This window comes from Cydia amplana, chromosome 6, assembly GCF_948474715.1.
Source record: "Cydia amplana chromosome 6, ilCydAmpl1.1, whole genome shotgun sequence".
In the NCBI taxonomy this organism is placed as follows: domain Eukaryota; kingdom Metazoa; phylum Arthropoda; class Insecta; order Lepidoptera; family Tortricidae; genus Cydia; species Cydia amplana.
This window is the reverse complement of record NC_086074.1, coordinates 19,620,731-19,639,317: the sequence shown is the minus strand read 5'-3', so window position 1 is coordinate 19,639,317 and position 18,587 is coordinate 19,620,731. Positions and strand designations below refer to the sequence as shown.

General features: G+C 46.7%; 1 protein-coding gene across 1 annotated transcript in view; it reads right to left on the bottom strand.

The window, feature by feature from the left end:
* The window catches only part of LOC134649055 (stalled ribosome sensor GCN1), a 70,058-nt gene that overhangs the window by 7,116 nt on the left and 44,355 nt on the right, over positions 1–18,587 (bottom strand). Inside the window, exons 26-36 of the mRNA XM_063503770.1 lie at positions 17,526–17,649; positions 16,412–16,648; positions 15,061–15,240; positions 13,658–13,947; positions 12,978–13,173; positions 11,372–11,886; positions 10,917–11,054; positions 9,759–9,985; positions 9,354–9,468; positions 7,014–7,264; positions 5,586–5,907 (exon numbers count right to left, since the gene is read on the bottom strand). Of these exons, the coding sequence (XP_063359840.1) occupies positions 5,586–5,907; positions 7,014–7,264; positions 9,354–9,468; positions 9,759–9,985; positions 10,917–11,054; positions 11,372–11,886; positions 12,978–13,173; positions 13,658–13,947; positions 15,061–15,240; positions 16,412–16,648; positions 17,526–17,649 (2,595 nt within the window). The remainder of the gene's footprint in view (positions 1–5,585; positions 5,908–7,013; positions 7,265–9,353; positions 9,469–9,758; positions 9,986–10,916; positions 11,055–11,371; positions 11,887–12,977; positions 13,174–13,657; positions 13,948–15,060; positions 15,241–16,411; positions 16,649–17,525; positions 17,650–18,587) is intronic.

Here is an 18,587-nt window from a genome sequence, read left to right as displayed (position 1 = left end):
CATTTGCAGGACGTCTCGGTCGGTTTCGGCGAAGAGTAGGATGTCCTCGGAGTAGATGTACGTAAGGGTAGAGGACTGCCTTTTAAGGCCTGCTCTACAGTCACACTTGAATATTTACCTTAGGCAAGCAGAAGCCAGGCAGCAGCTCTCCCTTCAGATCCGACGCGGCATATCTCACAGCCTGCCTTATATCCGCCACATGAGCTATCTGCCTCTCCGCGTCCAACGTCTTAGTTAGCGCCGTGAGCGCCTCCCAGGCCATTTGCAGGACGTCTCGGTCGGTTTCAGCGAAGAGTAGAATGAGTCCTCGGAGTAGTTGTACGTAAGGGTCTCCTCTCGGACTGCCTTTTAAAGCCTGCATGTATTGTCAAACTAGAATATTTACCTTGGGTAAGCAGAAACCAGGCAGCAGCTCTCCCTTCAGATCCGACGCGGCATATCTCACAGCCTGCCTTATATCCGCCACATGAGCTATCTGCCTCTCCGCGTCCAACGTCTTAGTTAGCGCCGTGAGCGCCTCCCAGGCCATTTGCAGGACGTCTCGGTCGGTTTCGGCGAAGAGTAGGATGTCCTCGGAGTAGATGTACGTAAGGGTAGAGGACTGCCTTTTAAGGCCTGCTCTACAGTCACACTTGAATATTTACCTTAGGCAAGCAGAAGCCAGGCAGCAGCTCTCCCTTCAGATCCGACGCGGCATATCTCACAGCCTGCCTTATATCCGCCACATGAGCTATCTGCCTCTCCGCGTCCAACGTCTTAGTTAGCGCCGTGAGCGCCTCCCAGGCCATTTGCAGGACGTCTCGGTCGGTTTCAGCGAAGAGTAGAATGAGTCCTCGGAGTAGTTGTACGTAAGGGTCTCCTCTCGGACTGCCTTTTAAAGCCTGCATGTATTGTCAAACTAGAATATTTACCTTGGGTAAGCAGAAACCAGGCAGCAGCTCTCCCTTCAGATCCGACGCGGCATATCTCACAGCCTGCCTTATATCCGCCACATGAGCTATCTGCCTCTCCGCGTCCAACGTCTTAGTTAGCGCCGTGAGCGCCTCCCAGGCCATTTGCAGGACGTCTCGGTCGGTTTCGGCGAAGAGTAGGATGTCCTCGGAGTAGATGTACGTAAGGGTAGAGGACTGCCTTTTAAGGCCTACTCTACAGTCACACTTGAATATTTACCTTCGGTAAGCAGAAACCAGGCAGCAGCTCTCCCTTCAGATCCGACGCGGCATATCTCACAGCCTGCCTTATATCCGCCACATGAGCTATCTGCCTCTCCGCGTCCAACGTCTTAGTTAGCGCCGTGAGCGCCTCCCAGGCCATTTGCAGGACGTCTCGGTCGGTTTCGGCGAAGAGTAGGATGTCCTCGGAGTAGATGTACGTAAGGGTAGAGGACTGCCTTTTAAGGCCTGCTCTACAGTCACACTTGAATATTTACCTTAGGCAAGCAGAAGCCAGGCAGCAGCTCTCCCTTCAGATCCGACGCGGCATATCTCACAGCCTGCCTTATATCCGCCACATGAGCTATCTGCCTCTCCGCGTCCAACGTCTTAGTTAGCGCCGTGAGCGCCTCCCAGGCCATTTGCAGGACGTCTCGGTCGGTTTCAGCTAAGAGTAGAATTAATCCTCGGAGTAGATGTACGTAAGGGTAGCGGACCGCCTTTTAAGGCCTGCATGTATTATCAAATTAGAATATTTACCTTCGGTAAGCAGAAACCAGGCAGCAGCTCTCCCTTCAGATCCGACGCGGCATATCTCACAGCCTGCCTTATATCCGCCACATGAGCTATCTGCCTCTCCGCGTCCAACGTCTTAGTTAGCGCCGTGAGCGCCTCCCAGGCCATTTGCAGGACGTCTCGGTCGGTTTCGGCGAAGAGTAGGATGTCCTCGGAGTAGATGTACGTAAGGGTAGAGGACTGCCTTTTAAGGCCTACTCTACAGTCACACTTGAATATTTACCTTAGGCAAGCAGAAGCCAGGCAGCAGCTCTCCCTTCAGATCCGACGCGGCATATCTCACAGCCTGCCTTATATCCGCCACATGAGCTATCTGCCTCTCCGCGTCCAACGTCTTAGTTAGCGCCGTGAGCGCCTCCCAGGCCATTTGCAGGACGTCTCGGTCGGTTTCGGCGAAGAGTAGGATGTCCTCGGAGTAGATGTACGTAAGGGTAGAGGACTGCCTTTTAAGGCCTGCTCTACAGTCACACTTGAATATTTACCTTAGGCAAGCAGAAGCCAGGCAGCAGCTCTCCCTTCAGATCCGACGCGGCATATCTCACAGCCTGCCTTATATCCGCCACATGAGCTATCTGCCTCTCCGCGTCCAACGTCTTAGTTAGCGCCGTGAGCGCCTCCCAGGCCATTTGCAGGACGTCTCGGTCGGTTTCAGCTAAGAGTAGAATTAATCCTCGGAGTAGATGTACGTAAGGGTAGCGGACCGCCTTTTAAGGCCTGCATGTATTATCAAATTAGAATATTTACCTTCGGTAAGCAGAAACCAGGCAGCAGCTCTCCCTTCAGATCCGACGCGGCATATCTCACAGCCTGCCTTATATCCGCCACATGAGCTATCTGCCTCTCCGCGTCCAACGTCTTAGTTAGCGCCGTGAGCGCCTCCCAGGCCATTTGCAGGACGTCTCGGTCGGTTTCGGCGAAGAGTAGGATGTCCTCGGAGTAGATGTACGTAAGGGTAGAGGACTGCCTTTTAAGGCCTGCTCTACAGTCACACTTGAATATTTACCTTAGGCAAGCAGAAGCCAGGCAGCAGCTCTCCCTTCAGATCCGACGCGGCATATCTCACAGCCTGCCTTATATCCGCCACATGAGCTATCTGCCTCTCCGCGTCCAACGTCTTAGTTAGCGCCGTGAGCGCCTCCCAGGCCATTTGCAGGACGTCTCGGTCGGTTTCAGCTAAGAGTAGAATTAATCCTCGGAGTAGATGTACGTAAGGGTAGCGGACCGCCTTTTAAGGCCTGCATGTATTATCAAATTAGAATATTTACCTTCGGTAAGCAGAAACCAGGCAGCAGCTCTCCCTTCAGATCCGACGCGGCATATCTCACAGCCTGCCTTATATCCGCCACATGAGCTATCTGCCTCTCCGCGTCCAACGTCTTAGTTAGCGCCGTGAGCGCCTCCCAGGCCATTTGCAGGACGTCTCGGTCGGTTTCGGCGAAGAGTAGGATGTCCTCGGAGTAGATGTACGTAAGGGTAGAGGACTGCCTTTTAAGGCCTACTCTACAGTCACACTTGAATATTTACCTTAGGCAAGCAGAAGCCAGGCAGCAGCTCTCCCTTCAGATCCGACGCGGCATATCTCACAGCCTGCCTTATATCCGCCACATGAGCTATCTGCCTCTCCGCGTCCAACGTCTTAGTTAGCGCCGTGAGCGCCTCCCAGGCCATTTGCAGGACGTCTCGGTCGGTTTCAGCTAAGAGTAGAATTAATCCTCGGAGTAGATGTACGTAAGGGTAGCGGACCGCCTTTTAAGGCCTGCATGTATTATCAAATTAGAATATTTACCTTCGGTAAGCAGAAACCAGGCAGCAGCTCTCCCTTCAGATCCGACGCGGCATATCTCACAGCCTGCCTTATATCCGCCACATGAGCTATCTGCCTCTCCGCGTCCAACGTCTTAGTTAGCGCCGTGAGCGCCTCCCAGGCCATTTGCAGGACGTCTCGGTCGGTTTCGGCGAAGAGTAGGATGTCCTCGGAGTAGATGTACGTAAGGGTAGAGGACTGCCTTTTAAGGCCTACTCTACAGTCACACTTGAATATTTACCTTAGGCAAGCAGAAGCCAGGCAGCAGCTCTCCCTTCAGATCCGACGCGGCATATCTCACAGCCTGCCTTATATCCGCCACATGAGCTATCTGCCTCTCCGCGTCCAACGTCTTAGTTAGCGCCGTGAGCGCCTCCCAGGCCATTTGCAGGACGTCTCGGTCGGTTTCGGCGAAGAGTAGGATGTCCTCGGAGTAGATGTACGTAAGGGTAGAGGACTGCCTTTTAAGGCCTACTCTACAGTCACACTTGAATATTTACCTTAGGCAAGCAGAAGCCAGGCAGCAGCTCTCCCTTCAGATCCGACGCGGCATATCTCACAGCCTGCCTTATATCCGCCACATGAGCTATCTGCCTCTCCGCGTCCAACGTCTTAGTTAGCGCCGTGAGCGCCTCCCAGGCCATTTGCAGGACGTCTCGGTCGGTTTCGGCGAAGAGTAGGATGTCCTCGGAGTAGATGTACGTAAGGGTAGAGGACTGCCTTTTAAGGCCTACTCTACAGTCACACTTGAATATTTACCTTAGGCAAGCAGAAGCCAGGCAGCAGCTCTCCCTTCAGATCCGACGCGGCATATCTCACAGCCTGCCTTATATCCGCCACATGAGCTATCTGCCTCTCCGCGTCCAACGTCTTAGTTAGCGCCGTGAGCGCCTCCCAGGCCATTTGCAGGACGTCTCGGTCGGTTTCGGCGAAGAGTAGGATGTCCTCGGAGTAGATGTACGTAAGGGTAGAGGACTGCCTTTTAAGGCCTACTCTACAGTCACACTTGAATATTTACCTTAGGCAAGCAGAAGCCAGGCAGCAGCTCTCCCTTCAGATCCGACGCGGCATATCTCACAGCCTGCCTTATATCCGCCACATGAGCTATCTGCCTCTCCGCGTCCAACGTCTTAGTTAGCGCCGTGAGCGCCTCCCAGGCCATTTGCAGGACGTCTCGGTCGGTTTCGGCGAAGAGTAGGATGTCCTCGGAGTAGATGTACGTAAGGGTAGAGGACTGCCTTTTAAGGCCTACTCTACAGTCACACTTGAATATTTACCTTAGGCAAGCAGAAGCCAGGCAGCAGCTCTCCCTTCAGATCCGACGCGGCATATCTCACAGCCTGCCTTATATCCGCCACATGAGCTATCTGCCTCTCCGCGTCCAACGTCTTAGTTAGCGCCGTGAGCGCCTCCCAGGCCATTTGCAGGACGTCTCGGTCGGTTTCGGCGAAGAGTAGGATGTCCTCGGAGTAGATGTACGTAAGGGTAGAGGACTGCCTTTTAAGGCCTACTCTACAGTCACACTTGAATATTTACCTTAGGCAAGCAGAAGCCAGGCAGCAGCTCTCCCTTCAGATCCGACGCGGCATATCTCACAGCCTGCCTTATATCCGCCACATGAGCTATCTGCCTCTCCGCGTCCAACGTCTTAGTTAGCGCCGTGAGCGCCTCCCAGGCCATTTGCAGGACGTCTCGGTCGGTTTCGGCGAAGAGTAGGATGTCCTCGGAGTAGATGTACGTAAGGGTAGAGGACTGCCTTTTAAGGCCTACTCTACAGTCACACTTGAATATTTACCTTAGGCAAGCAGAAGCCAGGCAGCAGCTCTCCCTTCAGATCCGACGCGGCATATCTCACAGCCTGCCTTATATCCGCCACATGAGCTATCTGCCTCTCCGCGTCCAACGTCTTAGTTAGCGCCGTGAGCGCCTCCCAGGCCATTTGCAGGACGTCTCGGTCGGTTTCGGCGAAGAGTAGGATGTCCTCGGAGTAGATGTACGTAAGGGTAGAGGACTGCCTTTTAAGGCCTACTCTACAGTCACACTTGAATATTTACCTTAGGCAAGCAGAAGCCAGGCAGCAGCTCTCCCTTCAGATCCGACGCGGCATATCTCACAGCCTGCCTTATATCCGCCACATGAGCTATCTGCCTCTCCGCGTCCAACGTCTTAGTTAGCGCCGTGAGCGCCTCCCAGGCCATTTGCAGGACGTCTCGGTCGGTTTCGGCGAAGAGTAGGATGAGGCCTCGGAGTAGTTGAGGTACGTATGGCGTGAGGTCGGCGCGCGTGTGCGTGACGTAGGCGCAGAGGAGCGAGGCGGCGGCGCGCCGCTTGTCGCCCTCGCTGGTGCGGATGGCTTCGAGCAGCATGTCGATTATGCTGCGGAGTGGTTTAGTGAGTTGTAGAAGAAATTTAAGCATCGTTTGAATACGGGCTGGTTGTGGAATAAATGCTTATATTCAGACGTAAATAGATGAGGTAGTATTATTGTTTTAAAGTCTAAAATTAATTTAGAGGAATTGTTTATTCAAATAGATATCTAAATCAAAATTTTGACACAACTTTGGGAACAAATCTAATTATATTATTAAATATATTGATTTGTGTTTTTTGAGTAGTTACACTACTATATATAAATTATGAATTGAAGTAGATGTCATATATTAAAAAAAAACAGATCAAAATTTTCAGTTTAATATGCTAATATTCGACTTAGATCTGAGTTTACGTGAATTGAAAATTTCAGTTATTTACGCAAACGTTAAAAAGTATCGGAGCACTCAGAATTTAAATGAGCAGGTAGTGTCTAAGCGGCTTAGGAAATAAAGATTTAGATTGGGTTTTGATCTTAATTGGAGATCGCTGTTGCTTTGTAGGTTGCGTTATATGAACAGATTAGGAAGACCAAATGTATAAAGTATCAATCTATGGAACTTGCTAACTATGTAAACAAACCACCATATTGAAATGTCTCTGAATGATGAACATACCTCGCAACCGAGCTAGCAAATCTGTAGCAGTTGTACGTCAGGGTTATCACTACTACGCATAAACTAAAGTACAAAAAATATATTTTCTTTGTTTTCAAACACACCAATATTATCAAGCAATAAAAATTCCATGTTAATATTTGAAATAAATGCGAAAAAAAAAACGTGATTTTATAAACAAAATAACAGATACATTGAGACGCATCTAATATTGACATTGACCTGTTAATTTATATTATTTGACAGTAAATTGAACCGGGTTATATCGGAAGAGGGTCAACAAGGTTCTCGATCAATTTTATTAATCTTACATACAATAAAGTTAAAGCAAAATGTTTCATCATAATCGCCAATCCTGACACAAAACTGTCATATGCTACGGTTTTGCTAGCTCCGTTGCGGGGTATGATGATGAATTTACTAGTTAGCAAGTTCTATAGAATGACACTACATTGTATACCGTACGCGGCACGAACAAGGTTATTTATAGCTTACCATCGGACGCCCTGCGCGTCGGTGACGGGCAGCAGCGCGTTCCTGCAGTGGTCGAGCTCTTTGGCCTCGGCGGCGGTGCCTCGCGCGGCGTGCAGCGCGGCCAGCAGCGCGGGCAGCACGCGCGGCAGGTGCCGCGCCAGCGCGCCGCCCGCCGCCGCCGCCAGCGCCGACAGCGCGCGCGTGTCCGCCGCGCCCGAGGTCAGCACGGGCACGAGGTACGGCAGCACGGCGCGGGATTTTATCGCCATCACCTGAACCATAGAGAAATATAGTAAGACAAGAGTGCTCACTCCATACATCGGTTCAGACTATTAATTTCAGTGTCTACATCTAGCATCGAGTAGCGGAACTATCAGTACTGCTACATGACAATAGATGTAGCACCGACCGGAAAGTCTTATCTCAACAGCATAAGACTTTCCGGTCGGTGCTACATCTATTGTCAAGTAGCAGTACTGATAGTTCCGCTACTCGATGCTGATAGTTCCGCTACTCGATGCTAGATGCTAATAGTCTTTTTGGTACTAAAACTAATGTATGGAGTGAGCACTCTATGTATTTTTTTCTCTATGCCTGAACACATGTTTTGTATGTATGTATGTATATACTTTATTGCACATAGAAATAAAAACACGAGAAACATAGTTACAGAGTAAATTAAATGCAACATAGGCGAACTTATCCCTGTATGGGATCTCTTCCAGTTAACCTTTGAGGAAACGAATAAAACAGAACAGAAGTGACGATGAATGACAAACAAAACAATAGTGTACAATCACTAAAGTTAATGAAATGCAAGTTTTGAATACACATTGTTACAAATAATATATATAAACATAAATAGAAATACTTAAATAAATAAAAATAAAGCGTACATATATAAATATAACCTAAATTAAAAATTAAAATGTTTTCATTGTTAACTCATATATTTAGGGTTCCGTACCTCAAAAGGAAAAAACGGAACCCTTTTAAGATCACTCGTGCGTCTGTCTGTCTGCGAAACTACTAGGTCTAAAATTTTGAAAAAATACACAAAATAGTTCTTGATCTTATAGATGACAGGAAAACCTATTAGAAATGTGCGGTCAAGCGTGAGTAGGACTTTATTATTTAGTTTTTGATCCGACCACTACGAGTTTTTAAAGACACTTAATTCACGTTCCACATAAAAAAGCGGCCAAGTGCGAGTCGGACTCGCCCATGAAGGGTTCCGTATTTAGGCGATTTATGACGTATTAAAAAAAAACTACTTGCTAGATCTCGTCCAAACCAATTTTCGGTGGAAGTTTACATGGTAATGTACATCATATATTTTTTTTAGTTTTATCATTCTCTTATTTTAGAAGTTACAGGGGGGGGGGGGGACACACATTTTACCACTTTGGAAGTGTCTCTCGCGCAAACTATTCAGTTTAGAAAAAAAAACCCTAAAAATGATATTAGAAACCTCAATATCATTTTTGAAGACCTATCCATAGATACCCCACACGTATAGGTTTGATGAAAAAAAAAATTTGAGTTTCAGTTCGAAGTATGGGGAACCCCAAAAATTTATTGTTTTTTTTTCTATTTTTGTGTGAAAATCTTAATGCGGTTCACAGAATACATCTACTTACCAAGTTTCAACAGTATAGTTCTTATAGTTTCGGAGAAAAGTGGCTGTGACATACGGACGGACAGACAGACGGACAGACAGACAGACATGACGAATCTATAAGGGTTCCGTTTTTTGCCATTTGGCTACGGAACCCTAAAAATCCATCCATCCATTGGCCTTTGCGTCTATTGCAGACGATTTATGGTGCAAATCGGAGAGACAATGACCTCTCCAGACTTAACACCGCCTGGGACGGAATTAAGGAAACGCAGGGATGCCCAGCACCTGCATTACCTTGGCATTACCCTCTCGGCTTCACTGCCTTAACCCACAGGAAAGACGAGCCAATACGTGTGGAGGCAGGTCGGCTGCAGGAATCTGCCGCTTATTTCAGGTTGGACCCTACTCGCGCCTTACGGTAACTCCATTCCGGGATATAATTTTGGAGTATACTTCTTCTTCTTCCTAGATGGATTGCAAGCCAATAATGTAATGTAATAATGTAATGTCATGTTTTTAATAATGTATAAAAAAATACATTATTAAAAATTGGGTAATGTACGGAACCCTTGGAACGCGTGTCCGACTCGCACTTGGCCTGTTTTTTTTAAATAACACATATTTGATTAAATATACAACGTTTTTTTAATCAATCATTTACGTTTGTCTTTCCGTTGTAGGGACAATCGTTGTTCGAATAATAAAAAAACGAAAATGATAAAAATAAAAACAATATGTACCTGCTTCAAACCGTCTAGGGTGGCCTCCGCGATCGCCGGGTCGGGGTCATTGAGCCCTTCCAACATCTGAGGCAAAATGTCATCTAGTGCCTTATTACCAATCGTCGCGTGTAAGCTAAAAAAAATACAAACAAAATTTAGTTAAACAAACAATTTACAGCGTCGATGCAAACATTTAAGCATATGCGGACGAGCGACAAGCAGGGGTCATTCTTTTTTCAAAACTAACCTGACATCAGTCCTAGCAGCCGCTAGTCGCACTTCTGGTACAGTGGCTTCTGCAGCATCACCGAAAACTATTAGGGCGTCACGTGATGAAGACGCTACAATCTCTCCCAAGCTGCTAAATGGGGGCGTGTATCAAGCAGGATGGCCGAATGTTATTACACTTTTTTTTTTACTAACCTGTCAAAAGTCCTGGCAGCAGCCAATCGCACTTCAGGCAGCGGATCCCTTAGAGCAGTTCTCACAGTAGGCACTAGTCCGTCGGCGAACGATAGTACAGCGTCTCTTGATGTGGAAGCCAAGATTTCTCCTAAGCCGATGCAGACGCCCTGGCGCTGGTCGGCGCGATCGGATTTTAGACCTCGTTCGAGGATGGGTACGATCTCGGGAAGGACGCGTTCACCCAGCTGCAAAAATTCTCATGTAAAATATAGGAGTATATTAATCACTACATAGTATAAAACAAAGTCGCTTCCCGCTGTTTATCTGTCCCTATAGATCTTTAAAACTACGCAACGGATTTTGATGCGTTTTTTATATAGATAGAGTGATTCAAGAGGAAGGTTTATGTATAATTTGTTAACCCGTGCGAAGCCGGGGCGGGTCGCTAGTACGATATAAACGCTATCTCCAGCGTACAATTCGGATGTGTGGAATACTGTGTGTGTAAGGAATGTTTACAAAAACAACATAACTGACTACACTGGTTGACACCTGAAACGATTAACAATGTTCTTAAAAAAGTGTCAACCGCTCTAAGCAGTTATGTTGTTTTTGTAAACATCCCTTCAATTGATGCCCCATCTGCGTCCAGATTTGGGCTTAAATCCTCATTTTAATATCCACACTGGTGTGACTCCCCTGAGTGCATGTGTGGTGATCCTGAGCAGACGACCATATTGTTCTGGAATGTCCTCTCACCAAATTCAAGGGACGGCTTGAAGACCTCGTAAACCTCAATGAAAGGGCCATTGAGTATCTGAAGAGTGCAAACCTCAATCGCTAGATTAATATTCAAATATAACAACTCAAAAATGCGCGTTTTCTCAGAGATAAGACCTAGCTAGATCGATTTTTCGCCCCCTAAAACCGCCATATATAGCAAATTTCATCGAAATCGTTAGAGAGAAGCATTACTGATAGCTTACCTTGCGCACTAGGTCTCCTAAAGTCCTGGCGGCGACCTGACGCTTGTCGTAGCTGGTGGAAGCGAGACAGCCCAGCAGTAACCCGAACAGGGTTGGGAGGACAAAGAAAGCATACCCCACAATCACATGGGGATAGGGGATAATTGCAAGAGAGAGAGAGAGAGAGAGAGAAGCATTACTGTTAGCTTACCTTGCGCACTAGGTCTCCTAAAGTCCTGGCGGCGACCTGACGCTTGTCATAGCTGGTGGAAGCGAGACAGCCCAGCAGTAACCCGAACAGGGTTGGGAGGATCTCACGCAGCGTCTTAGGTGTGTTGGTCACAACCACCTGCGAGAAGTAGAAGGTTAATTTGACAATACTTCTTAAACGTGCAGCAAAAGTGCCGAGTATCATTTTGCTGCCAAACAATATTGCGATACAATTTATTACATATTTGATATTGATTAATTTGTGAATGCGCCAAAGGAAAGTCATCCACATGAAAACATTTTGGAGAACTGTCACATTTTTGTACGGGAGGCGAAAATCTTTATACACCAATGGAGGCCTTTATACACATCTGTAGCTGACACTCCAATCACTAATCTGTCTGCAATGAAAATAACACATAACAGCTTGTTATTAAAGTTCATTTTCAAACTAACCTTCCACACATGCAGCGCCGCCTGCCGCACCATCAAAGCAACATCACTCCTGCCCATGTATAACCCAGCCAACACTCTATTCCTCCTCTCATTGCCCAGCGCCGACATAATCGCCTTATGCGACTGCTCCGTACCGAAGTTATCGTCTTCCGACGCAGTTTCCGTACTCATCTTACCACTAACACCCGATACACGGTATAACAAGTCTCCTAGTAGTTGTACTGAGCTGTATCTGATACGCCAATTGTCGTCGAACAGGCCTTTTTCTAGCTCGGGTAACAGTAAAGTTATAGCACTTTCGGCGTATAGGTTAACAATTCTTTGTCCAGCCTTCAAGGCGGTTTCTCGCACGTATTCGTTCTCGTCGGCTAATGCTTTGAGTATGGGGTTGATGATTTGGCCGATGTAGGGGGTGAATTCGTCGGTGAAGGCGCCGGGCATGTAGATGAACATCATGATGTAGCCGTCTTTCACGTGTGGGGCGATGTCGGTGCGCTCCGCTGTCGCGATTATGTCTGTGGAGGGAAATATAGTTTTAATTTATGGCCACAAATGTGAGCTTATGCACTCAAAATGACTCGTATATTGGATTGGTCATTTTTTGGCTTCAATATGAACACGGCTGTACGACTCGGTGTACGTATACAACATTGAAATAGCAGCGCCAATAAAAAAAAAACATATCACTGCGAAAGCTGCAATAGTGTCATAATACTAGACAAGACATATAAGGACGCTAAACCCCTGCCCGACACCTCTGCGTCCACTGAGCTGGTATCGTGGTTTATCAGCAGTTCCTCGAGGCTGGCATGATCTTGTGCAGGTAAAGTTAGGGCTTTAAAATTAACATGCAACCAATAGCTGGCCACAAGAAAGAAAAAAAAACCATACCACTGCGAAAGTCGCAACTTGTCCCTATAATAGTTTAGATTTGTGTCTGTCCACCAAGCTGGACTCTCAGGTCAGGGTGTGCATCACCCGGCAGCAGTTCCTCTAGCCTGTATACTGACCCGGCATGATCTTGTGCAGCTTGTGGACCCCCAGGCCGGCCACCACCTCGCTGAGCCCCTGCGCGGCGCCGCTGCGGTCCACCGAGCTGGACTCCGAGGTGAGGGTGTGCATCAGCCAAGGCAGGAGTTCCTCTAGCCTGTATACTGACCCGGCATGATCTTGTGCAGCTTGTGGACCCCCAGGCCGGCCACCACCTCGCTGAGCCCCTGCGCGGCGCCGCTGCGGTCCACCGAGCTGGACTCCGAGGTGAGGGTGTGCATCAGCCAAGGCAGGAGTTCCTCTAGCCTGTATACTGACCCGGCATGATCTTGTGCAGCTTGTGGACCCCCAGGCCGGCCACCACCTCGCTGAGCCCCTGCGCGGCGCCGCTGCGGTCCACCGAGCTGGACTCCGAGGTGAGGGTGTGCATCAGCCAAGGCAGGAGTTCCTCTAGCCTGTATACTGACCCGGCATGATCTTGTGCAGCTTGTGGACCCCCAGGCCGGCCACCACCTCGCTGAGCCCCTGCGCGGCGCCGCTGCGGTCCACCGAGCTGGACTCCGAGGTGAGGGTGTGCATCAGCCAAGGCAGGAGTTCCTCTAGCCTGTATACTGACCCGGCATGATCTTGTGCAGCTTGTGGACCCCCAGGCCGGCCACCACCTCGCTGAGCCCCTGCGCGGCGCCGCTGCGGTCCACCGAGCTGGACTCCGAGGTGAGGGTGTGCATCAGCCAAGGGAGGAGTTCCTCGAAACTGCTCTCGCCCATACCCTTCACCATGGCGCCTAGAGCGCGCGCGGATACGGAACGGACCTGAAACATATCGTAGTGTCATTCTATGGAACTTGCTAACTATGTAAACAAGTCACTAGTAAATTCATCATTCAGAGACAATTTCAATATGGCGATTTGTTTACATAGTTAGCAAGTTCCATAGAATGACACTTTGTGATTAGTATCGAAGCTGGATGACGCCCGAAGAGGATATTGCTTGGGATTATCCAGATAAAATATCCTATTTCCCATTTTATAAACATAACACAGCATATAACATTTATGTAAAAATATTTTCAGAGGCTTTCAAATTAAGACTATCAGGCTTTCAGACCAATCGAAAATTGTGCCGAGGACGCAACCTTGGATTTATAGTATAGCGAGAGATTCAAGATCAATATTTCATACAGTTCCTTTAAGCTCCCGCCATTTTTTCTTGCTTATGTGCGTCTATTTATGAAAGTCCGTTGGACGACATGATGAGAGAGCTAGAGCTTAAAACCTTGTTATTGACAATACTGACCTCAGGCACAGGATCCAACAGTGAACTCTTCAACCCAGGTATAATATTAGGCAGATACGGCATCAGATCCTTCTGGTCCGTCAACGAGTACATATTCCCAATGATTTGCGCCGCCATTTTCCTTGTCTCCGTGCTTCGGTCGAGGAACGCTCGTTGGACAACAGGCATGATCAGAGCGAGGGAGGGGGCGTCGATAAAGTGCACGAATTTGGTGTCGAGGAGCGTTTGGAGACAGGCGGAGGTCTTGTTTGAGGGGTCTTGGAGCGCTTGTAGGAGAACCGGTACGATTGCTGTAAGAAAAACGAACAGTAAAGCTTTGGATTCCTGCGAAAACGGTGCCGTAATATGACGGCCGTCATATAGCGGCCGCAAAAGACGGCCGTCTTTACGGTGACGACATGTGGAAAGTACCACGACGTCATAACACAACGTCAGCCACCAAGGTCAAAGCGGCAAATTTGAAAAATGTAGGCGCGAAGGGATAACGTCCCATAGAACATTTGAATTTCGCGCCTTTTTCTACTGACAAGATTTGCTTGACCATCTATAATTTACTTGGAGGATGAAATATCATCAGAAGAGAAAAATAAACGTAGTACGGAATCATTTATTCAAATCTCGTGTCATTTATTCAAAATGGCGTCACCGCTATCTAATAAAACGTTCACGAAACTATCGACACCGTCATGACGGCCGTCATCTTACGTTACGTTGACAATCAACGTAACGTAACGCCGTCTAGGAAACCGCGCCATCTTGTTTACATAGACAACGTTCTAGTGACGTCATTCAACGCTATATAGCGGCCGTCATATTACGGCACTGTTTTCGGAGGAATCCAAAGCTTTAGGGCCACTTGCACCAACCACAGTTAACAGACTGATCAACGTTACGTAGCAGAAATCTAAACTTCCCATACAATAAAATTTAACGGTGACAGACGGTTTGGTGCAACCGATCCTTAGTTGAGTGAGGTTGTTTTATTTTATGACTTGCCCATTCTACTCCCAGTAGGTACCTACTTCGAAAAGTCCCAGTTCCTCCCAGGCGTTTTCGATCGTAATAAAACGCGTGACGCGATATTTCGACTTTGGGAGGCGGAATTATTTTTATGCCGACGCGATGTCCTGGCTGACTACTTTATGCGCGACACCCGTTGTCATGAATAAGTAGCTCTCATAATTAGCTTAAGATGTTACGATTCAAAAGTGCTTGTTGCTAGGCCTACATGAATAAAGTATATTTTGACTTTGACTTTAAGAATAGCTTTGATCAGTCTTAAGAAAACTGCGAATAGACATGAGTTCCGGACTGTGGTAGCCGACATCCGTAGAGGATATATCACCTAAAGAAGAAGTCGTGAAATGATAGATGTAAGCATGATGACAGTTGTTCCGCGTTACCTTGGATCTCAGGGTTCCTGATGACGGACCCGATGACCTTGAGCGCCTCCGCGCCTGCGCCCTGCACTCTCATGTGCGAGTCTGATAACACCTCTATCAGTCTCGGCACGATGGACGGCAAGCATGAGGACAGCTGTTTCGGCGCGCAGTACGCCATAGCGCCGAGGAGTTCGATTGATCCTGCAAATTATAACACATTTAAACAAAAATCTCTGTATTTTATATTAAAGGAAAAAATGGAAAAATTACGCTTCCGGCAGGACTTGAACCCGCAACCTCCGCAATCCGCGCGTTAGCTCTGCCAATTGAGCTACGGAAGCCCACCAGAATCTTGCGAATTTTTCCATTCCTTCCCTCATGCCTACACGCCTTTGGGGTGGCGTATAGCGACATCTACCGAGAGACGATTACATTTTAACGGCACCGAAGTCTCAAGTATTTTTTTCCTTTAATATAAAATTTGGAATATCGCTCGCAGACGTAATCTGCATGTTTAAAAAAAATTAAAAATCTCTGTTTTGATATTTTACTGGAACATCAGTTAGCCGCGACGCGAGCACGACCAGTGAAACCTGTGTCGAAACGTCGGTAAATAAACGTAATAAAATAAATTTCGCGATAGACCCGTCTATAAGTGTGAGTTCATATGTTTTCAAAACGCGAAAGTTTTAAATATTAAATTAAAACAACTTTTAAGGCTGCTCTAATCGTTACACCTTATAAAACAAAGTCCCCCGCCGCGTTTGTCTGTTTGTGTGTATGTATGTTCGTCATAAACTCAATAACTACTGAACGGATTTTCATATAGTTTTCATCTATCAATAGAGTGATTCTTGAGGAAGGTTTAGGTGTATAATTTGTAAAGGTTTTGTGTAACCCGTGCGAAGCCGGGGCGGGACGCTAGAGTAGAGTTTGATAAAACACTACTTACCGGCTTTAGTCCTCCAGTTATCGTCATTCAGCGCTTGCAACAGCGACGGCAACACCAACTTGACACCATGAGCGCTCAGTTTGCTCATGATCAGTTTCGCTGTGTCGTATCGCGAACGTATTGCGAGCTACAGGTTGGGAAGCACATGGACTATGTAAGGCTCGAAGAGGCACCAGAGTTTGACAAAACACTACTTACCGGCTTTAGTCCTCCAGTTATCGTCGTTCAGAGCTTGCAACAGCGACGGTAACACCAACTTCACACCATGAGCGCTCAGTTTGCTCATGATCAGTTTCGCTGTGTCGTCGGCGGCGGCGCGCACATATTGCGAGCTATCGTCGAAGCAGAGCAACAGGTGGGGCAGCACGTGGACTATGTAAGGCTCATAATTACACCAGAGTTTGACAAAACACTACTTACCGGCTTTAGTCCTCCAGTTATCGTCATTCAGCGCTTGCAACAGCGACGGTAACACCAACTTGACACCATGAGCGCTCAGTTTGCTCATGATCAGTTTCGCTGTATCATCGGCGGCGGCACGCACATATTGCGAGCTATCGCCGAAGCAGAGTAACAGGTGGGGTAGTACATGGACTATGTAAGGCTCGAAGAGACGGCCAAGTTTGTAGCAGAGCATTTCGAAGCCGAACAGAGCGCCTGCGGACAAGTTCAAAGTCATTCATGGGTGTCGCAGTTACTGTAGTTAAGCTTAAATTAATACTAGGGCGCGTAAATATGCGATAACTAGTAATCGCGACTACGAAGTTGATTTTAATCCTTGGCGACAAAACATGTTTGTGTCAGGTCTGGAATCTCTTTGTGTGTATGGTGACTGTTTTATGTGTTTGATTGTTATCTTTTTCGATATAGGATGGTAAGTAATGGACATTTATTAATAACTCTTGATAAAGTACCGTAAAATGTGCCTACATTGCACCCCACTGGGTGCCCCAACACTTTTTATATATTAGAACGATATCAAAACCTCAAGTAAGTGTTACAACATGATATAACTACCGTCATATAATAATTTTAAAACTGAAATTGAATGACGAATTTTGGAGCAAATTTTGAAGCAATACTATAAATATGTACAATAGGGTATTTGACTACAGTCAAATCTGCTTCTTTTTTCGAACTGTCAAAACGATTTTGCTACTATGGAATATATATGAAAAACTAGCCTGTGACGCACGATCAAATCACCTACTCTTTATAGTTTTATACGGGTTTTAAAATATAAATTGTGTCTAAACATAACTGCTGTCTACGTTTCTCTATTAAATTAATCTTCTGGTGCTTTATTTCTTGCATGGTGTAAAATAATTTATTTTAAATACAGTCAAATAGTTCAAATACCCTATTATCGTCGCCTACTACTCATAGTACTATGCCTAGGGCCTAGGTCTATGTGTGTAAAATCGTCCCCAAACACTTCACTATTAAACTGTTGAGACGACAACGGTTTAAAGTTAGTTAGTAGTTTACCTAATATCGATGGCTTCATTATTATTTATTTGCACTTAATTCCTACCTTCCCTGTACTTATAATTTTTCTTCTCCTGAATGGCCTCGGTCAGTTTCCCCATCACATCGAGCTGCTTCAGCGAGAGGATGCCGAGACCTTTGATGATGCCGGCGATACCGTATGCTGCTCCCTGCACAAACAAAATAACGTTTTGGCAAACATTTAATTTTTAGGGTTCCGGACCTCAAAAGGGAAAAAACGGAACCTTTATAGGATAACTCGTGCGTCTGTCTGTCTGCCCGACCATTCCCTCCCACCCTTTATCTCCGAAACTATTGAATCTAAAATTTTGAAAAAAATAAAAATACACATACTGTGCTTTTCTTTCCACAAGCTCACATCTCATCAGGCTCAATACTCATCGGGACAACTCTAACAACACCAACTCAATTAGTTTGCTTTGTATTGTCACAGAGCTCCCATTGCCACCTCCTATCTTCATAGAGAACTCATGACTCTGAGTAAAAAATACATAAATATCCCACATAAAAAGTGGTTTAGTCAACTTTTAGTTCTGAAGAGAAAATACACATGAGGAATAGAGCCTGCTGCTTTGATTTGCCTAAAACAAAGCACCAGGCTCTATTCCTCATGGGTCCCATCCTCAGACGGTCTAGCATGAGTTGGAGTCGCGCGCGAGAACGCAACTCATGCTAGACTGCCAGGTCTAATTAATTTAAAATTATCCATTTACATGGTTCAAATTTTTGAAATAACCCAAGCTTACATATCAGGAACGTATTTCACATGTGTGTGTATAACGACAGGCGTTTGTAACAATATCATAAATAAAGTAAAACTTTTCTACGCCTGTCTACAGGCGTGGCTCACTCAGCGATTTAGTCGTGTCGCTACAAGTACATGCGGCCCACACCAATTTTGGTGTCTAGCCATATTAGTTGCCACGCACGGCTACGGAACGGACGCCTTCTCGCGCTTAAGCCACCTAGCGGTCATATCTGTCGTACCAGACGCGTTTTGTTAGAGAGTGAATCTTCTGTACCTAGTACTATTGCTTATTCTGTGCTGTCCATGGAACCCTATTACGAGTAAGTATCAAAGAATTCA